This window comes from Felis catus, chromosome A1 (genome assembly GCF_018350175.1).
Source record: "Felis catus isolate Fca126 chromosome A1, F.catus_Fca126_mat1.0, whole genome shotgun sequence".
Lineage (NCBI taxonomy): Eukaryota > Metazoa > Chordata > Mammalia > Carnivora > Felidae > Felis > Felis catus.
Window position 1 is genome coordinate 124,112,071 of NC_058368.1, and position 20,745 is coordinate 124,132,815.

At 40.2% G+C, this 20,745-nt stretch overlaps 1 protein-coding gene across 3 annotated transcripts in view; it reads left to right on the forward strand.

The window, feature by feature from the left end:
• IL31RA (interleukin 31 receptor A) overlaps positions 1 to 20,745 on the forward strand; it is a 63,178-nt gene that overhangs the window by 30,940 nt on the left and 11,493 nt on the right. For all 3 annotated transcript variants that reach the window (XM_045060766.1, XM_045060762.1, XM_019834303.3), the window contains exons 6-8: positions 2,885 to 3,050; positions 11,550 to 11,629; positions 13,902 to 14,118. In XM_045060766.1, the coding sequence (XP_044916701.1) occupies positions 2,885 to 3,050; positions 11,550 to 11,629; positions 13,902 to 14,118 (463 nt within the window). The remainder of the gene's footprint in view (positions 1 to 2,884; positions 3,051 to 11,549; positions 11,630 to 13,901; positions 14,119 to 20,745) is intronic.

Genomic DNA, 20,745 nt, shown 5'->3' on the forward strand with positions numbered 1-20,745 from the left:
GGCCATTGAGATAGGATTCAATAAGAAAAATAAACCAGGATTTCTGTTCCTCTGGAAAATGAGCAAGCCATGTAGAACACTAAGTGAGGGACGTGTAAATTACCCCAGATTTCAGCATCCTGTACCCACCTCTTTGAGAAACTCACCTGCATCTGCCCTCATGTTTGCATTATTCCTTCCAGTCCTTAAGCTAAGAGGTCATTTCTCCTGCTCTGCTGAAGGAAGTGAGAAGGAAAGTGGAATGTGCAGTCAGTATCTCCCTCCTTTGAGCATTCAAACACAATAATTTTTAAACTCAATTATACCAACCCAATGTTTCTATGGAAAAAGGTCCAAATCCTTAATCCCCCAACACTTGAACCCTATCAACCCCTCCAACCTCATTTTTCATCCTGCCCTTGGTTCTCTACTAACTAGTTCTAGATTGCTACTTTCCCTTGTGTCATGTTGTTTCACTATTCTGTATCTTTGCTTTTGTACCTCTACTCCCTCGCCAAACTTCGTTAAACCTGTTCATGTCTCAGAACTCAGTTCTGACATATTTCCTTCTGAGCACCTGAACTAGGTGCTCCTTCTCCATCACCACACTTAACACTCAACACAGTCATTTAAAGTCCTATGTCCCTGCATTAGACTGTAAAAAAATCCCAATATGTCCATATAGCAGGACTTACGTTTGTATAATGCTGTGTGTGTTGCAAAGTGCTTTCTTACACTCCAGACTATTTAATCTTTGCATATATCTATAAATGAGGCATCACTATTATTTTTTTTACAGATTAGGAAATCATGATGTACAGAGCTTAAATCACCTGTCTAAGATCCCAGGGTTTGTAAGTTGCAAACCTGAGCCCAAGTTTTCTGACTCCAAGTTGCCATTCATTTGACCATATTTTAGCAACCTCCAGACCATCTTCCTGTTGCCTGACAGTCTAAGGAGTTTCTGCCTTTAAAAATAGAGCTATGTGAGAACTCTGCCAAAGAATCTCAAGAAGGTTTTAAAAGTTTGATTTAGGCTTTGCACCAACACTTCTGACTCATCTCTTAAAACATAAACACTTTGGGCGAACTAGGATTTGGCACAAAGTGTAGGTTGTTAGAAATAAACCCAATGAAGTTAATTAGTGTTTTGTTAGGAGTCCTTTGTGTTGAGCTGGGGAAATCTTAGTTGAGTCTATATATGGAGGATCAGTTGGTCCTGGACTGTATGAGGGCCACAGGTACTTGCCTGGACAAAAAGCCAAACTGAAAGAAGCCTTTCAGGCAGATACGTAGTTTGAAAGGCTGAGCAGCTTTTTTCCCACCTATGGGAAAGGGCTGTAAAGAACATGCTTGGCTAGTTACATTAGGCAAAGCTTACTGAACATGAATGTGAAGAGCCCCAGCTTGTAGACCAAGCATGTGCTTGAGGGTACTAGCAAAGCAGGAAGAAAATTTTGAAAGATTGTTATAAAAGAATATTACATATTTAAAAGAGCTTAAAAGGACAACAAAACTTTATTAGACTTCTTTGTGGATTAATATAGTTTTATTTTGATTTATGTATGGAAGATACCATGTGGTTGTCTGTCTTATAAAGGTCTTAATATCGCCCCAAATGAGCCCCATAACTAAGCTAAGTTGGGGAAGGCTACTTTCTCTGAGATGTGGGATTGTCCCAGTGACCCTATTCTGCCATTACAACATCTCCAGGGGCTGTTAGAGGTGGGCGCTCAGGGAACTTTGGATTCAACAGTGAAACTGCCCTTGCCTCTGGTTCCTACATCCTTTTCCCAACACCATCTTCCTAGATTCAGAGTTTAGAAGTTTCCATCTGCGGCTAAGATGCTCAGGTTTTTGCTACATACATACATTCTCATTTTGTTCAATTTCCTTTAGGCCCAAGACCTGTAGTTATGTAGTTATTTTCACAGCTGTTATATATACTTTATTCTCCCACAGGGTTTTATGGGACTAGTGTGCATATTCACAAAATAGACATGCCTATTAGTGCAGTTTATTAATCAACTCAATGTAAGTTCATATAAACCAACAGCTAAAAGTTCATCTTGCACCAACAGTGACCATGCTCAAAAATAAATAGCTGAATTTTTAGTGTCTCTTGGAGAGTTGGGTCCAAAAGGGACTTGAGAGATTATATAAAGCAGTGTGCTCATTTTACTAATGAGGAAACTGAAGTCTAGAAAGGAGAAGTGATTTATTTACCTCTCCCCCTCCACTTCCCCACAGAATGTCAAAATGAATTTATGCATCCAGGCTGCTGAGATCCTTAGCAGCCCTACTGGTTACCTAAAGACCAATAGTTTGCAATGGAAGATTTGGGTAAAGGGGAAGTATGTAGGAGTTAGGAATGCTGTATTCTGATCCCAGTTATGCCTATAACAAACACTGAAGTAGTCCACAGTCACTTAACTTTTGGGCTCTTGTCCATGACATGAGATTGAACTTAATGCCACTGAGGTCTTTGTTAGTTACTGTTGTATGAGGCCTTATATCTAGGTATTGGAGTCACCTGCAGTATTTACACTGAGGCCCAGGTTGCCCTCAGTCCCATGACTCCACCTTGTATTTTCCAGAACAAGACTTTGCACACTCACATCAGCCAGGATGGGGTGGGGGGTGGGTGTGTAGGCATGATCTCTGCCTTACAAGCTTAGAGACAGGAAATGGGGAGGGTGGTGGTTCATGGGGTGACTCACATCTGTTTAGGTGCAAGTGATCCCCAGGCATATGTGAGGTTTATCTATGAAAATGATATTTTTTGCAACCTGAGATATAATGCTTCAAGTTCCAAAAATGTAAGAGAGAGTTGGGGCGTGAAGAAGAAAAATGGAAAGATAACAGGTGATCTCCCATCCAGCTCAGAGTCATCTTTGTCTTTTAGATGGAAGTCAACTTCACCAAAGAAGATATTGATAGAGATGAAACCTACAACCTCACAGGACTGCAGGCCTTTACAGAGTATGTTCTAGCTCTGCGATGTGCCACTAAGGAGTCCATGTTCTGGAGTGGTTGGAGCCAAGAAAAAATGGGAACAACTGAGGAAGAAGGCAAGCTGGTCCCTTGCAATTCCTTTTCTGCCTGCTCTGGTATAAGGTGGCCTGGGCCTAGCCTTAGTGGGTTTTGTCCAGTGTTGTACTTGGAAATCATGGAATCTCACAGTCCTAGAGCATGGAGAATCTGTATGTTCCCTCTCTATAAGGCACTTACCTGAGCCCACAGGATAAACCAGCCCTCCTCAGATGGTCTGAGTTAGCATCTTTTTGCCCCAAAGGCAAAAGATCACATCTTTACTACTCTTATTAAGTTCTTATACTATACATGAAACAGCATAATACTATTTAAAGGTATCTTATGATACATTAAAGATATATATTGTAAACCCTGCAGCCACCACTAAAAAATTAAAAAAGGTTTAATTACTGAGGGAAAAAAAGGTCAGATTCTTAATGACAGTGAGAGAGAAAGAGAAAGGGACTATACAGTGAATGAGTGCTTACCATGAGTCAGGATGGTCATTCAGAACAGTACTTTAAATCTATAGGCTTGGCTTAGATTCCAGCCTGGCTGTGGAGTGATTTGGGGCTAGATAACTAATGTCTAAGCCTCAGTTTTCTCAATATTTCTTTTGTATGCACATGTTCATAGCATCTTTATTTAAAATAATAAAAAAATAACGGAAAGGTCCATCAACTAGTCAAAGAATAAACAAACTATGGTATAACCATACAAGGCAATACAATTAAACAATAAAAAACAACAACAACAAAAAAACTAATGATACATACAACAACATGAATATCTCAGAAGCATTTTGTTAAGTAAAAGAAACTGGACACAGAAGACTAAATATGATTTTCAATTTATTGGAAATTCTAGAAAAGGCAAAAATAGTGACAAATAGCAGATGAATGGTTGTCAATGGGTAGGAATAGAGGCAGGGGACTGACTGCAAAGGGGAACAGTTTCCTCAATATTTATTCCCCTTTTCCATAATGGAATATCATTTATAAATTTGAGTTAAAAGCAGTACCTACATTTTAGTGTTACTTTAAAAATGAAATAATCTATTTAGCTCATAGTAAACATTCAATAAATGCCAAGTTATCTACTATTTTTATTAACTCTTCCAAGAGCCCTATAAGATATGTGGAATCACCCCCATTTGGAAGTGAAGGAGCCAAGTTTCAGAAATATTAGTAAATCACTTAAGGTTACTCAGCATGTGTTACCATTCTTTATAAATCAAGAATCTTGCCCAGTGCCTGTTCTGTAGTAGATAGTCAATAAATGTCTGATGAATGTATCAGTTTTCTTTGGCCACTGTGACAAATTATCACAAATTTAGTGACTTACAACACAGTTTTTTCTTTTTTTTTTAATTTTCTTTTTTCTTTTTATTTTTTTTATTATATGAAATTTATGGTCAAATTAGTTTCCATACAACACCCAGTGCTCATCCCAAAGATGCCCTCTTCAATGCCCATCCCTCCCTCCACCCCCCATCAACCCTCAGTTTGTTCTCAGTTTTTAAGAGTCTCTTATGCTTTGGCTCTCTCTCCCACTCTAACCTCTTTTTTCTTTTTTTTCCTTCCCCTCCCCCATGGGTTTCTGTTAAGTTTCTCAGGATCCACATAAGAGTGAAACCATATGGTATCTGTCTTTCTCTGTATGGCTTATTTCACTTAGCATCACACTCTCCAGTTGCATCCACATTGCTACAAAGGGCCATATTTCATTCTTTCTCACTGCCCTGTAGTACTCCATTGTGTATATAAACCACAATTTCTTTATCCATTCATCAGTTGATGGACATTTAGGCTTTTTCCACAATTTGGCTATTGTTGAGAGTGCTGCTATAAACATTGGGGTACAAGTGCCCCTATGCATCAGTACTCCTGTATCCCTTGGATAAATTTCTAGCAGTGCTACTGCTGGGTCATAGGGTAGGTCTATTTTTAATTTTTTGAGGAACGTCCACCCTGCTTTCCAGAGTGGCTGCACCAGTTTGCATTCCCACCAACAGTGCAAGAGGGTTCCCGTTTCTCCACATCCTCTCCAGCATCTATAGTCTCCTGATTTGTTCATTTTGGCTACTCTGATTGGCGTGAGGTGATATCTGAGTGTGGTTTTGATTTGTATTTCCCTGATAAGGAGTGATGTTGAGCATCTTTTCATGTGCCTGTTGGCCACCTGCATGTCTTCTTTAGAGGAGTGTCTATTCATGTTTTCTGCCCATTTCTTCACTGGATTATTTGTTTTTCGGGTGTGGAGTTTGGTGAGCTCTTTATAGATTTTGGATACTAGCCCTTTGTCTGATATGTCATTTGCAAATATCTTTTCCCATTCCATTGGTTGCCTTTTAGTTTTGCTGATTGTTTCCTTTGCTGTGCAGAAGCTCTTTATCTTCATGAGGTCCCAGTAGTTCATTTTTGCTTTTAATTCCCTTGCTTTTGGGGATGTGTCAAGTAAGAAATTGCTGCGGCTGAGGTCAGAGAGGTTTTTTCTTGCTTTCTCCTCTAGGGTTTTGATGGTTTCTTGTCTCACATTCAAGTCCTTTATACATTTTGAATTTATTTCTGTGAGTGGTGTAAGAAAGTGGTCTAGTTTCATTCTTCTGCATGTTGCTGTCCAGTTCTCCCAGCACCATTTGTTAAAGAGACTGTCTTTTTTCCATTGGATATTCTTTCCTGCTTTGTCAAAGATTAGTTGGCCATACTTTTGTGGGTCCAATTCTGGGGTCTCTACTGTATTCCATTGGTCTATGTGTCTGTTTTTGTGCCAATACCAAGCTGTCTTGATGATTACAGCTTTATAGTAGAGGCTAAAGTCTGGGATTGTGATGCCTCCTGCTTTGGTCTTCTTCTTCAAAATGACTTTGGCTATTTGGGGCCTTTTTTGGTTCCATATGAGTTTTAGGATTGCTTGTTCTAGCTTCGGGAAGAATGCTGCTGCAATTTTGTTTGGGATTGCATTGAATGTGTAGATAGCTTTGGGTAGTATTGACATTTTAACAATATTTATTCTTCCAACCCAAGAGCATGGAATGTTTTTCCATTTCTTTATATCTTCTTCAATTTCCTTCATAAGCTTTCTACAGTTTTCAGCATACAGATCTTTTACATCTTTGGTAAGATTTATTCCTAGGTATTTTATGCTTCTTGGTGCACTTGTGAATGGGATCAGTTTCTTTATTTGTCTTTATATTGCTTCATTATTAGTGTATAAGAATGCAACTGATTTCTGTACATTGATTTTGTATCCTGCAACTTTGCTGAATTCATGTATCAGTTCTAGCAGACTTTTGGTGGAGTCTATCGGGTTTTCCATGTATAATGTCATCTGCAAAAAGTGAAAGCTTGACTTCATCTTTGCCAATTTTGATGCCTTTGATTTCTTTTTGTTGTCTAATTGCTGATGCTAGCACTTCCAACACTATGTTAAACAACAGCGGTGAGAGTGGACATCCCTTTTGTGTTCCTGATCTCAGAGCAAAAGCTCTCAGTTTTTCCCCATTGAGGATGATATTAGCTGTGGGCTTTTCATAAATGGATTTTATGATGTTTAAGTATGTTCCTTCTACCCCGACTTTCTCGAGAGCTTTTATTAAGATAGGATGCTGAATTTTGTCAAATGCTTTTTCTGCATTGGTTGACAGGAGCATATGGTTCTTATCTTTTCTTTTATTAATGTGATGTATCACATTGATTGATTTGCGAATGTTGAACCAGTCCTGCAGTCCAGGAATGAATCCCACTTGATCATGGTGAATAATTCTTTTTATATGCTGTTGAATTCGATTTGCTAGTATCTTACTGAGAACTTTTGCATCCATATTAATCAGGGATATTGGCCTGTAGTTCTCTTTTTTTACTGGGTGTCTGTCTGGTTTAACACAGTTTTTTCTATTATAGTTCTGGAAGTCAGAGGTCCAAGAGTCAAGGTGTGGGCAGGGTTGTTTCCTTTTGGAGACTCTGAGGGTATTATGTTTTCTTACCATTTCCAACTTCTCATGGTTACCTGTATTCCTTGGCTGATGACCCCTTCCCCCATATATTGAACATCAATCTAATGTCTGCTTCCATCATCACATTACTTTTTTCTCCCTTTTTGTATTAAGTCTCTGCCTCTTTCTTCTAATGACCTTCATGAAAACATTTAGGGCCAACTCGGATAATTCAGAATAATCTTCCCAACTCAAGATGCCAACTTAATCACATCTGAAAGGTCCTTTGGCCATATAAGGTAACATTTACAAACTGCAGGTTTTAGGACTTAAGTCTTTGGGGCCCATTTTTCAGTCTAACACAATGAATGATGAATGAATGGATGAATGAATGAATGAATGACTAGATTAATATTTGGTGTTGGTCACACATCTTTTGAAATAAGGAGATTAAATGCAAAATTCTGATCCTTCTAAAACTTTCTGAGGCTTTACTCTCATTTGTTTGTAAGACACATGGGGTTCTAGCCCATACATTTCCCAAAACCACACACCCGGCCATGATTTCAGGCCCTTCTTCTTCTCCTTTACAGCCAAGTACCACACTGGTATCAGGTAACATCTGCAGTCAATTTCTGTGTTCCCTGGTTCATATGACAACAGCTTATTCCTGTGGATCTTGGTTGAGTTTCCTACGAGACCAAGTTGGTATTAATAGATGTTTAGCACATTCACAGATATGGTCAGATGTCTGGAAATAATCCCATGTTCTGAATTTTGTAGCCCCACCTGGAGATGTTCATGCTTAGTCTGAACTACCCCTTGGTGGATGTGGTTACAATACAGGGGTTCATGCAGTACATAGTAAATTGTACTAGATGACTTCTGAAAGCTCTTGTCACCCTAAGATTCCATTCTTCTATGCTATTCAGGCATCTAGTCTTCTATGCCAGGCTCTAGCAGTAAAGAAAAAGTCGTAGAAAATCCCAAGTCATATGTCTTTAAGTACTTAGAATAGCGCCTTACAAATGGTAAGGGCTCAATAAATCCTACATAAATAAGAATGCAGACATGACTGAAACAAGTCAGTTTGTGGATCTAGTGTAACTTTTGGTTAAAATTACATACAATATTTGGCAACACATTTACACTCTACAACATCACCTCAGAGTGTCAAATGAATACAAATAGAACAGTTTACAAATATCAAACAGCATGTAAATTGCACAGCAAAAAATGGCCCATTGCTTATAATCACTGGGACTACTCAGTTGTTGTCTTAACTGGGCCCTCCCTTTTAAAAAATTCAAACACAATGCATGCACTATCTTTGAGCAAAGCATCCTCTGCCTTTGCTACACCTTTTGGCAGGTGGTCTGGGGGATTAAGTTCCACTTCAGGTGTAATCATGTTTTGCACTGCCCTTCTCCTCTTTGTAGCTGGTAGTCTTCTCTCCAGTGACCTCCTGGTACCATTATGGCTCGTGTCTTAATTTAACTCATGACAACCCAGCCAACTCTCTAATGTCCATTTTATCCACTTGTTTTGCTGCGAGAAACAAGATTTACCATTTCAGCTGATGTATTATTTTGGCTAGTTTGGCTATTATTAATTAGCAGAACACTAGATGCTGGTGTTCTCTGCCTTTGGCTAATTGAATCAAACCAACACTTATAAACCACAGTCATCACTATAGAACTTTTACTTTTGTTTTTCTTCATTTTTAAAGGATCCCAGAGAAAATTGATGAAATGCACAACCCAGCCCCCAGCAAATCCTAATTTCTACTACATGCCACAGATGTAGTTATATTTTGATCCTGGCTTTATTTCCTAAAAGTTTGTAACACTGCCCAGTTAGAAGCTTCGCTTCTCTGTATTTCAGAAATGGGGATAATAATACTGCTGTACCTAATTATAGGGCTTTAGAGATTAAATGAGATAATTCAGGTAAAATGCTTAGTGACACTTGCTAAAAGTTAACTCTTCTGTTTCTTTAAAAGTTTATTTATTTTGATTGGAGAGGGGGAAGAGCAGGGAGAGGGAGAGAGAGAATCCCAAATAGGGGATTCTACACTGTCAACACAAAGCCCAACTTGGGCTAGATCTTTTGAGATCATCATCTGAGCCAAAATCAAGAGTCAGGAGTTTAACTGACTGAATCACCCAGGTGCCCCAAAAGTTAAACATTCTTATTGTTGGTCTTCAGCAAGGCACCAGTAAGAATGTGAAGTGTCTAACTGGTGGTGGTTGTAGGTATTATCAGATTGTAATGGAAACAACATAGCATCAAATTGTTGCTAATGGGTCCAAAGAATTGATGTCTTTGAATATGTAGATATTTTTATGGATTTGGAAAAATTTAATTTTGCTCTTTTGTGAATACAGAATTACTACTTTTTAAAAAATTTATTTATTTATTTTGAGAGAGAGGAACCACAAGCAGGGGAAGGGCAGAGAGAGAGGGAGACAGACAGAATCCCAAGCAGGCCCTGTGCTCTCAGCATGGGCCATATTGTGGAGCTCAAACTCACGAGCCTTGAGATCATGACCTGAGCTGAAACCAAGAGTTGGACACTTAATCAACTGAGCCACCCAGGTACCCCCAGAATTATCACTTTTCTAACTTTGATTATACTGCAAGTTCATTACTAGCTCATGGTGAACGGAAACTTGGCTGTTAATTGCAGAAGATATACATGCTACTTAGGTAGTGGTTTTACTAAAAGCTGCATCTGTGGGAAATCTATATTAGTAAGACTGTTCCTCTTTGAACTTTATCTGCAGGAAATAGTGGCCTCAGTGAAAGGAGAAAATGCCTAATTAAATTCATTTACTATCACTTCGTACTACAACTAAATCTAAACTAAATGGGATAAATCTAAGGAGAATTTCACTCATATTTCTAACCAAGTGTCTGGAATGATTGGTTATTTAATAATCAGTTTATGGGGCTGTTGGTTGGCTCATTTGGTTAACTGACTCTGAACTTGAACTCTGCCTTTGCTGACATCTCATTGGCTTGTAGACAGGAGTAGTTGTAGAAATATGATTCTCCATTGGTGACAAGATTTAATTGCCCTTTGGATCATTTTTATACATTACGGAGTTGTCTTCAGTTGGAGTTCAGTAATTTCACTTTAAGACACCCAATCACTTGAAGTGTGATTTCAGATACCTGAAAACAGTCTGTCAGCATTAAAATAGTTTAGATCTTAGCCTGAGTGGTTGACCCCATTCTCTGCAGACCTGCTTACAGTATCTTCAGCTATGTTATTCCTCAAGAAAAAATTCAGAGTTCATCAACTGCATGTTCAAGTAGAGACATTCCTTCTCCAGATTAGAGGCTTTGGTACAGTTCCTTACAATTCTCTGCTCTCTTCTCATGGCTAAAGTGTGTAGATCATTCTTAAATCAGACATTCAGCATTTTGAAATTATCCCTGTATGGTTAGATCATCCAAAGTTAATACACTTAAACTGTGTTGTCTTGGATTATGTTATTCACCACAGAAATGTATAAATCAGGTTTAACATTATGCCCTTGCATTTTATAGAAGATAAATATAAGGTATACATGCCATATTTCTGTACTTTTGCTCAACTCCGATTGCAGACGTTGGCCTTTAGGTTACCCTATATCTTTTTAAGAGGATCCATATGATAAATTCCATTTATTAATTCAGTACCCATAATCAGAAATAGTTACCCCTTCATATGTTTGCTTTTTAATAGGCTATGAGAAATATATAATTCAATATGATCTTTTTTTCCTTCTTCTGCCATGAAGATCATTCAGTTTAAAGCTCAAGTGAACTAGTGAAGATGATTTCTCTGTCCCTTTATTCTTTAATTCTTTCTTAGATTTTATAACATTTTAAGTATACAGTTTCATCCTTTTTGGGAGAAGATCTTTTGTGCTCTGTCTCTCTCATCCCCACTCCCATATAGTATATATAATAGTGTATATAATATAATAATATATCTCTATCTCCTTTAAAAAATTGTTTTTAAAGTCTATTGATTTTTGGAGAGACAGAGACAGTGGGGGAAGGGAAGAGAGAGAGGGCGAGAGGGAGAGAGAGAATCCCAAGCCGACTCCACATTGCCAGTGCAGAGCCTGATGCGGGACTCTCAAGAAACCATGAGATCATGACCTGAGCCCAAACTGAGAGTCACAACCGACTGAGTCATCCAGGTGCCCCTATGTATCTATCTCCTTGTCAGTTATCTGTGTCATTCCCAGCTGTAAGGTATGTAGACGTTATATATGATAGGACATGAGATGTTACATTTCAATCTGGATTTCAATGACAAATAATATTATAATAGGGTCTATTGTACTTTTCTTTTGCCTTACATTAAGTCATCAGATCCAAGAGCAGTTTAAATTTTTACTTTTAGTTGATGCCAATCCTTTGGCCACAAAATGAAGACAGCATTGGTTGTTGCAATGCTGCTCCACCGACTACCTTCCCCCTACTGTCTCCCTCCAGCAAATGCTTCCTAACTGCATTTTTAACAGACAGCCCAGCTAATCTCACCATTTTCAGTTGCAGCTTCCTTCCATCTTGTGTTGAGCACCTCACTCTTGTTTCCTTACAGCTCCACATGGCTTGGATCTGTGGAGAGTCCTGAGACCCGCCACAGTAGATGGAAGAAGGCTAGTGCAGTTGATGTGGAAGGTGATTTCCTTATGTTGTTTTTTCTGTCTCAAACCCTTGGTCTCTTATACCTCCAAGAAGAGTAATTCTTCAACTTTTACCTCCTGAATTTCCTTTCCTAGAGGCTTTATAATGCCTCATATCTCACAATGGTTTCCCAGCTCACAAAGCCTTCTAGGTTATCTTACAGATGGCCTAAACGTGAATTGCAGACCCTGCATCCTCTCTTCCTTGGACTGAAACATTAACATACAAGACAGGTACAAAGTGCAAGTGCAGAGGGCACCTTGACCTTCTGGGGACCCCACCTACCCCTGGCTAGCTGCATTAGAAGGCAGTGTAAAATTGCATAGCACCCACCCCCACATTGGAGAAGAACACTGATTTGGGATCAGCTCACTAATGTGTCCTGAGGTGATTGAAAACATATATTGCACATAGGGCAAGTAGGGTACACTGGGGTGCAAGGACAGAGCAGGGGCCAATTGGTCTTTCCTAGGATGGAGGCCTGGGATTGAGGACAAAAGGAGAAGGTGGAGGCAGCATGCAGAGAAGAGGAGAAATAAAGAAGAGAGCAGGTAGGAAAAAGGACAGAAAAGGAGGGGAAAAGGGAATAAACAGGAAAGGAAAAGGGCAAATAGAAAATAAAAATGCAGCCAGGAACCAGGAGAGAAAAGACTGTGGAGTTAGTAGGGAGAAAAAAGAGAATAGAGCAGTGAAATATCAGAACTCTTTATTAGTGTCCAGAGTTCTCAGGGCATAAGTCATCATATTATTTCATGCTTGCTCAAGTCCAGGCAAGTTTAAAATACTTCTGAAAATGGAGAAACCACCTGCTTTACCAAATGATATTCTGATCCCAGTTATGTCAAGACTGGAGCATCCTTTACCTTTCCTTGCTCCCTTCACACCCCAGGGCCATGGGCACCCTCGGGTTGTAGAGGCAACAGGCCAGGGAGGGCATGACCAGTGTCACTGGGAAATCTTTAAGAATCAATCCTAGATGTTGTGGTATCTTTCTCAGTGATTAAGTGTGGAAACAGATCACTCTGTCAACATGATTTTGGGGGAGGGAAAGCAAACAGTGGCCCATTTCCACATGTGGGCAGCCACATGTGTTGGGCCAAGTAGGCCAACATGTGAAATAGATGAAATGGACTTGAATGCCTTTCTCCTTCTCCTCCTCACCTGGAGACTGGTCTTTCTTTTGCCTCAGCAGGAGAGTTTTCTAAGAATTAAAGTTGGTTAGCAAAGATTGGTTAAAACTGAATGGTGGTGAAGATTGCACAACTCTGCAAATATACTAAAAAAATCCCCCAAAAATCCTTAATTGCATACCTTAAAATAGTGAATTTTGTGTTATGTGAATTATATCTCAAAGCTGTTACTTAAAAAAGAGAATGAATTATCCCAAGAGGTAAAAGACTCTGAGTCATCAGGGAGTTTCTGACCTTTTATGTCATGGAAGCCTCTATGTCAGTTCCTGAACTGAAATGTCAGTGGGACAAAGTGACTTCTGAAGTCCTGTCTGACCTTACATTCAGTCATTCTACTCTATCTAGGTGTGTTATCAGTAACATAAAGTGAACAACTGTAAAGCCCTATAATTCCTGGGGAATACTCAGCGTGCTGATTCCTAGGCAAAACATATGGTTAGTAGGTTCAAGTTCAAGGCTGCAAATAAGAGTTTGGCTTAGAGCCCCTGGGGTCACCTTAGGCTTCTCACTACAGATTTAGGACCTAAATGTTTCAGGCCTCTTCGCTAGGATACCTGATGTGCCTGCCTGGTCTAGGGAAACTAGCTCCCTCCTCAAAGGAGGAGGCATGCTGCTTTTTATGCAGCAATATAAATACTTTCCAACCCTTGGAAGCTTCCAGACAAGAGATTACCCAGGGCCAGAACAGAATTGGGGTTCTTGGAGGGAATGCCTCAGATTTTTAATTTATACTGTCCTGTGCCTGCGAGATAGAAAGAAAGATAAGCATCCAAAGAATATGGGGGTGACTTCCTTACATTGGCTTGGCATTCTCCTAGTTCAGCCTCATGGAATTAGACTTACGTTAAGGGTTGATACCAAGGGGCCACTTAGCAAATCTCTTTTGGCCCTTGAAGGGTTAATATCACAGCACAGGTTGTGTTTTTAATCCCAGAAGGGTAATTGCCTAAATTGTAGTTTAGCACTTAATAATTAACATTACCCTTCACCCCTCATCCTCACCATTTATCACAGTCTCACTGCCTGTCCTGTCTTTTCTTGTTTTTGGCAATAAATTTTGTTTCCTTTGGGTTCAGAAGGCAAGTGGAGCCCCAGTCCTGGAGAAGGCACTTGGCTACAACATATGGTACTTTCCAGAAAACAGTACTAACCTCACAAAGACATTGAACACCACTAACGAGAAGCTTGAACTGTATCTGGGAGGCAAGACCTATTGGGTTTGTGTGGTTTCTTATAATTCTCTTGGGGAATCTCCGGTGGCCACCCTGAGGATTCCAGCTATTGATGAAAAGTGTAAGTACAGTGTAAACTTCTACTTAGATGTCTGGCCCCATCTAGTTGTCCAGGAAGTAATCCCTCTGCTCTCAAGGGTTGTGTTTCTCTCAAGTCAAAATGAAAATGAAGTGGGAAGTTTTTAGGTTATGGTGAGGATAGCAAACTCTTGTGGTAATTAATGAGCCTGGAACAAAGCCTGTGTTGAAAATCAGAGACTTGATAAAGTCATATGAGACAAAGTCACACACCTAGAAGTTCTGTATTTGGGATTTTCTCCTCACAGTGTTGACTATGTCTCAGCCTTCATTTGCTCATTCTTCTGTGTTCTTCCTTTTCCTCTTTTTTTATGTTTATTTATTTTTCGCAGAGAGCAAGAGAGAGAGTGTGTGTGCACTGGGGGGTGTGGAGGGTGAAGGGGCAGAGAGAGAGAGGGAGAGAGAGAATCCCAAGCAAGTTCCATGCTGTCAGCACGGAGCCCAATGTTAAGAACTTGTGAGATCATGACCTGAGCTGAAATCAACGGTTGAACAGTTAACTGACTGAGCCATCCAGGAGCCACTCATTACACTTTTGATTAAGTAGTTTTGCTCCTAGGCAAACTCATATTTTATATTCCATTTTGGAATAAAATATCTTCTTTGATTCTTATGCAAGGAATTGCAGGCAAGGGGTTTCCTCTCCCCTACTTTATTTTTCTCTATAAATATGTTTCTCAGTCTATAGATTTTCTCATTTATTTTGTTGCCTATCTTTCCCTCAATTGGATACAAGTTCCATGAGTGCAGAGAATTTTGTTTTCTTTTCCTACTTTTCCTCTTCCTCACACCACTTCCCTCATCTGCAACAGCTAGAACAGGCATAGAGTATTTTGCATACAAAAGGTGCTCAGTAACTATTTGTTGAAACACATCATAGTCAGATAATGCACTTTTCCACTTTTCCACTTCTCTTTACTTAGGCCTAGACTGGCTCCGGCATTGTACTACTGGCTCTAGAATTGTTTGCCTATATTCCTTTCTTTCTCTTCTCCTTAAACTTAACCCATTTCTTGCCTTGCTTCATGTTAGAACTCCTATATACAGTTGACCCTTGAACAACATGAGTTTGAGCTGGGTGGGTCCACTTACGTGTAAATTTTTTACAGTACACTGCTATAAATGTATTTTCCCTTATCACTCTCTAAATAACATTTTCTTTTCTCTAGCATGCTTTACTGTAAAAATACAATATGTAATACATGTAACATACAGAATATGTGTTAATCAACTATGTTATCAGTAAGGCTTCCAGTCAACAGTAGACTATTAGTAGTTAAGTTTTGAGAGAGTCAAAAGTTATACATAGATTTTCAACTTCTCAGGGGGTTGGTGCCCCTGATCCCCCATGTTGTTCAAGGGTCAGTTGTACACATGACATTTGAGCTACACTTGACATTATTTTAGTATTTAATATCATTCCCCACCATTCTTAGTTCCTGGAATCCTAGTTTCCAAGATACTATCTATCTACTACCTATCTAATACCCCTAGTGATGAGGTTTCTGACAAATGCATCTGTCATTGAATAAACATTCTTTGTTAATAGAGGCACTGCTGCATAGTAATCCCAATTTCTTGGTGTTGCCCTGGAGTGGAAGGCAGTAAAGAATAGGGGATACAAACCTAGGCTTGGGAGTCCAACAGCCCTTTAGTTATATCTTTACTTTTTCACTACAATATCTAGGCACTGCAAACCTTGGGCAAGTTATCTAAACTCTAAACCTTAGCTGCTTGTAAAATGGAGTTATTTTATTGTAACACCTACTTCATAGAGCTGTTGTGATGATGAAATGAGATTGTATATTTAAAATGCTTTGCCTAGGGGTGCCTGGGTGGCTCAGTCAGTTAAGTGTCTGACTTTGGCTCAGGTCATGATCTCACAGTTCGTGAGTTTGAGCCCCACGTTGGGCTCTGTGCTGACAGCTCAGAGCCTGGAGCCTGCTTCAGATTCTGTGTCTCCCTCTATCTCTGCCCTTCCCCCCCCTCACTCTGTCTGTGTGTCTGTCTGTGTCTCAAAGATAAATAAACATTATACCTTCCAGTTCCATCTACACTGCTGCAAATTCAGTCAGAGAAGGACAGATACATGTTTTCACTCATATGTGGATCTTGAGAAACTGAACAGAAGACTATGGGGGAAAGGAAGGGGAAAAAAAATAGGTACAAACAGAGAAGGAGGAAGGCAAACCACAAGAGACTATTAAATACAGAGAACAAACTAAGAGTGGATGGGGTGTGGAGAAGAGAGAAAATGGGTGATGGGCATTGAGGAGGGCACTTGTTGGGATGAGCACTGGGTGTTGTATGTAAGCCAATTTGACAATAAATTATATTCATAAAAAAGATAAATATTTAAAATAAAATAAAATGCTTTGCCTAGGGGCACCTGGGTGACTCAGTCAGTTAAGCATGCAACTCTTGGTTTTGGCTCAGGTCATGATCTCACGGTTCAAGCTGACAGCGAGGAACCTTCTTGGGATATTCTCTCTCTCTCTCTCTCTCTTTCTCTCTCTCTCCTCTGCCTGTTCTCTGCTCTCTCTCCCTAAAAAATAAATAAACATTTATTTTTATTTTTTTAAATATTTTTTAATGTTTATTCACTTTTTGAGAGACAGAGTGCGAGCAGGGCAAGAGCAGAGAGAGAGGGAGACCCAGAACCCAAAGCAGGCTCCAGGCTCTGAGCTGTCAGCACAGAGCCCGACGCGGGGCTCGAACTCAAGAGCCGTGAGATCGTGACCCGAGCCGAAGTTGGACGCATAACCGACTGAGCCACCCAGGTGCCCCAAAATAAACATTTTAAAATAAATAAATAAAATGCTTTATTTAATGCTAATTACTACTATTGTCATTGTTAATACAATTTCTCATTAAATTTTTATTAGACATGGATTATCAACTTCACAAATACTATGAAATATATTTTAGCTAAATTCCCATAGGGTTTGTTGTTTATTTTTCCCAATTCTGAAGGTACTTGATTTGTGTCAGCAGCATTGGTGTGATCGTTAGTTATAATGATCCTAGACCAGATGTAGGCAAGCTACAGCTTGTGGACCAAACTTGACCTGGCACCTGTTTTTGTAAATAAAGTTTTATGGGAGCACAGCCACACCTATTTGTTTACATTTCCTTGTATCACCTTTTGTGAAACAGTGATACGGGGCGCCTGGGTGGCTCAGTCGGTTAAGCGTCCGACTTCAGCTCAGGTCATGATCTCGTGGTTGGTGAGTTCAAGCCCCACATCGGGCTCTGTGCTGACAGCTCAGAACCTGGAGCCTGTTTCGGATTCTGTGTTTCCCTCTCTCTCTGACCCTCCTCCGTTCATGCTCTGTCTCTCTCGGTCTCAAAAAATAAATAAATGTTAAAAAAAAATAAAAAAAAAAAAAAGAAACAGTGATAGAGTGGAATAGTTGTGACAAAGACCATGTGTACTATAAAACCTAAAATATTTACTATTGGGCTTCTTACAGAGAAAGTATAAAGACCCCTGTTTTAGACATATAAGAAAGTAATGCTTTACAGAATTTTATTTAATAAAATGGAGTCAAGTAGAGAATAGTTTTAATTGTAATAACTATAACAATCTTTAAGTATAATTATCATATACTGTTAGTATATGTTAGGCATTGTGATAAGATGACATAGGTCAGTTTAATGTTAGCCTTGAAATGACCCGTGAGGTAGATGCTGTGGAATCATTTCATAGACGATGAAGCTGAGATTCGGGAGAGCTTAGGAATCTGCCCATGGTTTCTCAGGTGGAATTCAAACACAGGTCTCCACGATCCAAATTTATATAATATGCTTTATTCAGAACCTTGGATTTGATGCTGTTTGACACTGAACTGGTTATTTACCTCTGTGGGACTCCATTTTACCATGTTTAAAATAAGGGTTTGGAATAAATACACCTTCAGGTTCCATCTGGTCTGATCATCCTCTGGGTTTTAAAACACCTTAGCCAGCAGGTGGCTCTGGAGTGATCTGAGGCAGGGCCCAGAAGAGCACAGCCATTTTGTGGTGGGGAGTCAGAAGGAGGTTGAACTCTTGGGGAAGAGCTGAGGATAGGCTAGGACAGCTGGCTAAGGTGAGGCACCATAGCACCTGAGGACTATATGTGATGGCCCACAGTGACTGCTTTCATGCAAACGACAAGAACTTAAAGGTATTAGTGGTCAAAGCCCCTTCCCCCTCTCCCCAGAAGAATATGGATTTTCTCCTGCTCCTGGGGGTATGGTGTATTTGGAGAAAGTGCTCAAAAGTTCTTGGTGAATAATGGAAGGATTCAGCAATTAATATACATACAGCAGAGTGATGATTAGGAAACTTCTCTTTCAGCACCCTTTGACACTACCCAGGCCCTTTGAAGGTTGACTTATGGCTTAATTGAACCTTTTCCACACTCTTGTGGCCCAGAGCCTGGGCTGTTCTCTTCTTCCCTGCAGCATATTTGGCTCTTTCGACCTGACTCCTGTTCCTCTGATAGCCAGTGTTGGTAAAGAAAGGTGTGGGCTTAGGAATCAACAGTCACTCCTGTCTTCAGGTTAAGATTTGTGTGCAAGTAATTACTGAGAAACTGCCTCCAGGGAGACCATAAAAGGCAGTGAAGGAGGCAACGTCAGGGAAGGGAAGGCCAGGCCAAAGGTGCAGTGTGTTCTTCCCAGGGCTGCTATAGAAATGTACCAGACTGAGTGGCTTCAAACAACAGAAATTTATTATCCCATTGTTCTGGGGGCTAGAAATCTGAAACCAAGGTGTTGATGGGGCTATGCTTTTTCAGAACCATCTAGGGGAGTTCCTTCCTTCCTTCTTCCTGCTTTTGGTAAGCTCTAGGCATTCCTTGGCTTGTGACAGCATAACTTCACTCTCTGCCTGGTCTTCACAGGGCCAGCTTCCTCTGTCTCTTTGTCTGTGTGTCCAAATTCCACTTTTCTTATGAGGACACCAGTCATACTGGGTTAAGGACCTACCATCTTAGCTATTAACATCTGCAACAACCTGATTTCTTGATAAGGTTGCATTCTGCGGTACTTGCATTCTGCGGTTGCATTCTGAGGATATCTTTTTTGGGGGACACAGTTCAAGCCATAACAGGTAAAATCTGTAATAAACATCTTGGGGAGGGCGGTTCCAGCATGACCTTGCAAGGGGACTCTGGAGTATGAGTTATATTACAAAGTTTTTCCAACCAAGAAAAATACACAGAAACAGTAAGAAGGAACTGAGAAGATCAGAGAGCATGAACATTATCTGCTACAAGAGGCTGGGGAGGGTTCCAGATGCTCTAGGAATGTCTTTTGGCCTGACTTCAATGGTAACTGAGGATGCGTACAGGCTATGAGCGGGGGTGAAGGGGTAGGAGGTGGGAGTGACAGGAGCTCTAGGGGTCACGAGGGCTTAATGCTCAGGCCCCTGTCCTCACTCCAGCTTCACATTTTCTTCATGCCTCATCTGCCCTTCCTGACCCTTTCAGGGTGACAAATTACCTGGCCTTGCTTATGGGACTAGCAGCTGGAGTGTCTCATAAAGGCCCAGTTTGGGAAAAGGATTCATGAACTTTGGCCTTCAAGAACAGAGGTTCCTAAATATGAACACAGCCTCATGGGGCTTGTTGCCTAGAAATAGCAGGATTCAATACCCCAGATGCCACATCATTCCTACATTTGGCCTAGGCTTCTAGCTTCAGAAGACTCTTTTATTTATTTATTTTTTTGAGGGACACTGCCTCCTTTTCTGCCTTTATCCAAGATTGTCTTTGGTATTCATTTAAGCATATTTTCTGTTCCAGTTTTGAAGCTTCAGGTGTGTTGTGGGTTGTAAGAAGTGGAGGAGAGGGGAGAGCCACATCCTGTGATCTTCTGAGCCCCACCACTTCTCTGCCATACTGCACCTCTAGTAGTTCTCCTCTCTTTGCTTATTTAGAAAATTTTCAATAAGATAGCTCTCTGATTCTAATGAAATCCTAGCTATTGTATTTGAAGTCACATGTTCAACTTTTCTATTAAAGGAATCCTCCTTGCCCTTATCCAGACATGAGTTTTTTGTTGGGCTTGCAGAAAATGTTGTCATTGGCATATCGGTCCGTACCTAGGGGCTTTGAATGAGTGTGTCTGCATCTTTCTGGTACAGATACAATTCTTACTGCCCTATGGAGAGGAATCCATAGGCAGGTTGTGTGGGGCTAGCCTAGACAGTTGAAATTTGAAGCCACCTCCCTGGTATGATATTAGGGTCCCCAGCTCCCAGCCATAGAATTCCTGGTGCCTGAAATTCTGTCTTTAGAGATTCATTCTTTGTCTCAGGCTTGCTTTCCTTTTATTTGCAGAGGCACCTGTGGAAGGTGAGTCTTTTGAGTCAGCAACTCTCTAGTGAGATCCTTTCTTGGAAACAGGTAAATTTTGTCAGAGATAAGGAAAAATTAAGAAGGTACTTACATCAAAGTTGGGGGTAAAGAAAAGAGATACAATAAAAAGGGTGGAAACAGCACCATTAAGGGAGGCTGCAGTGGAGATCCTGAACTTTGATCTTCTTTACAATTTGGGCAGTGAATGGATGCCAGTGTGGTTGGTGCATTTGGAGAATGAGTTGGGCAGCTTTCTTTCTTCTT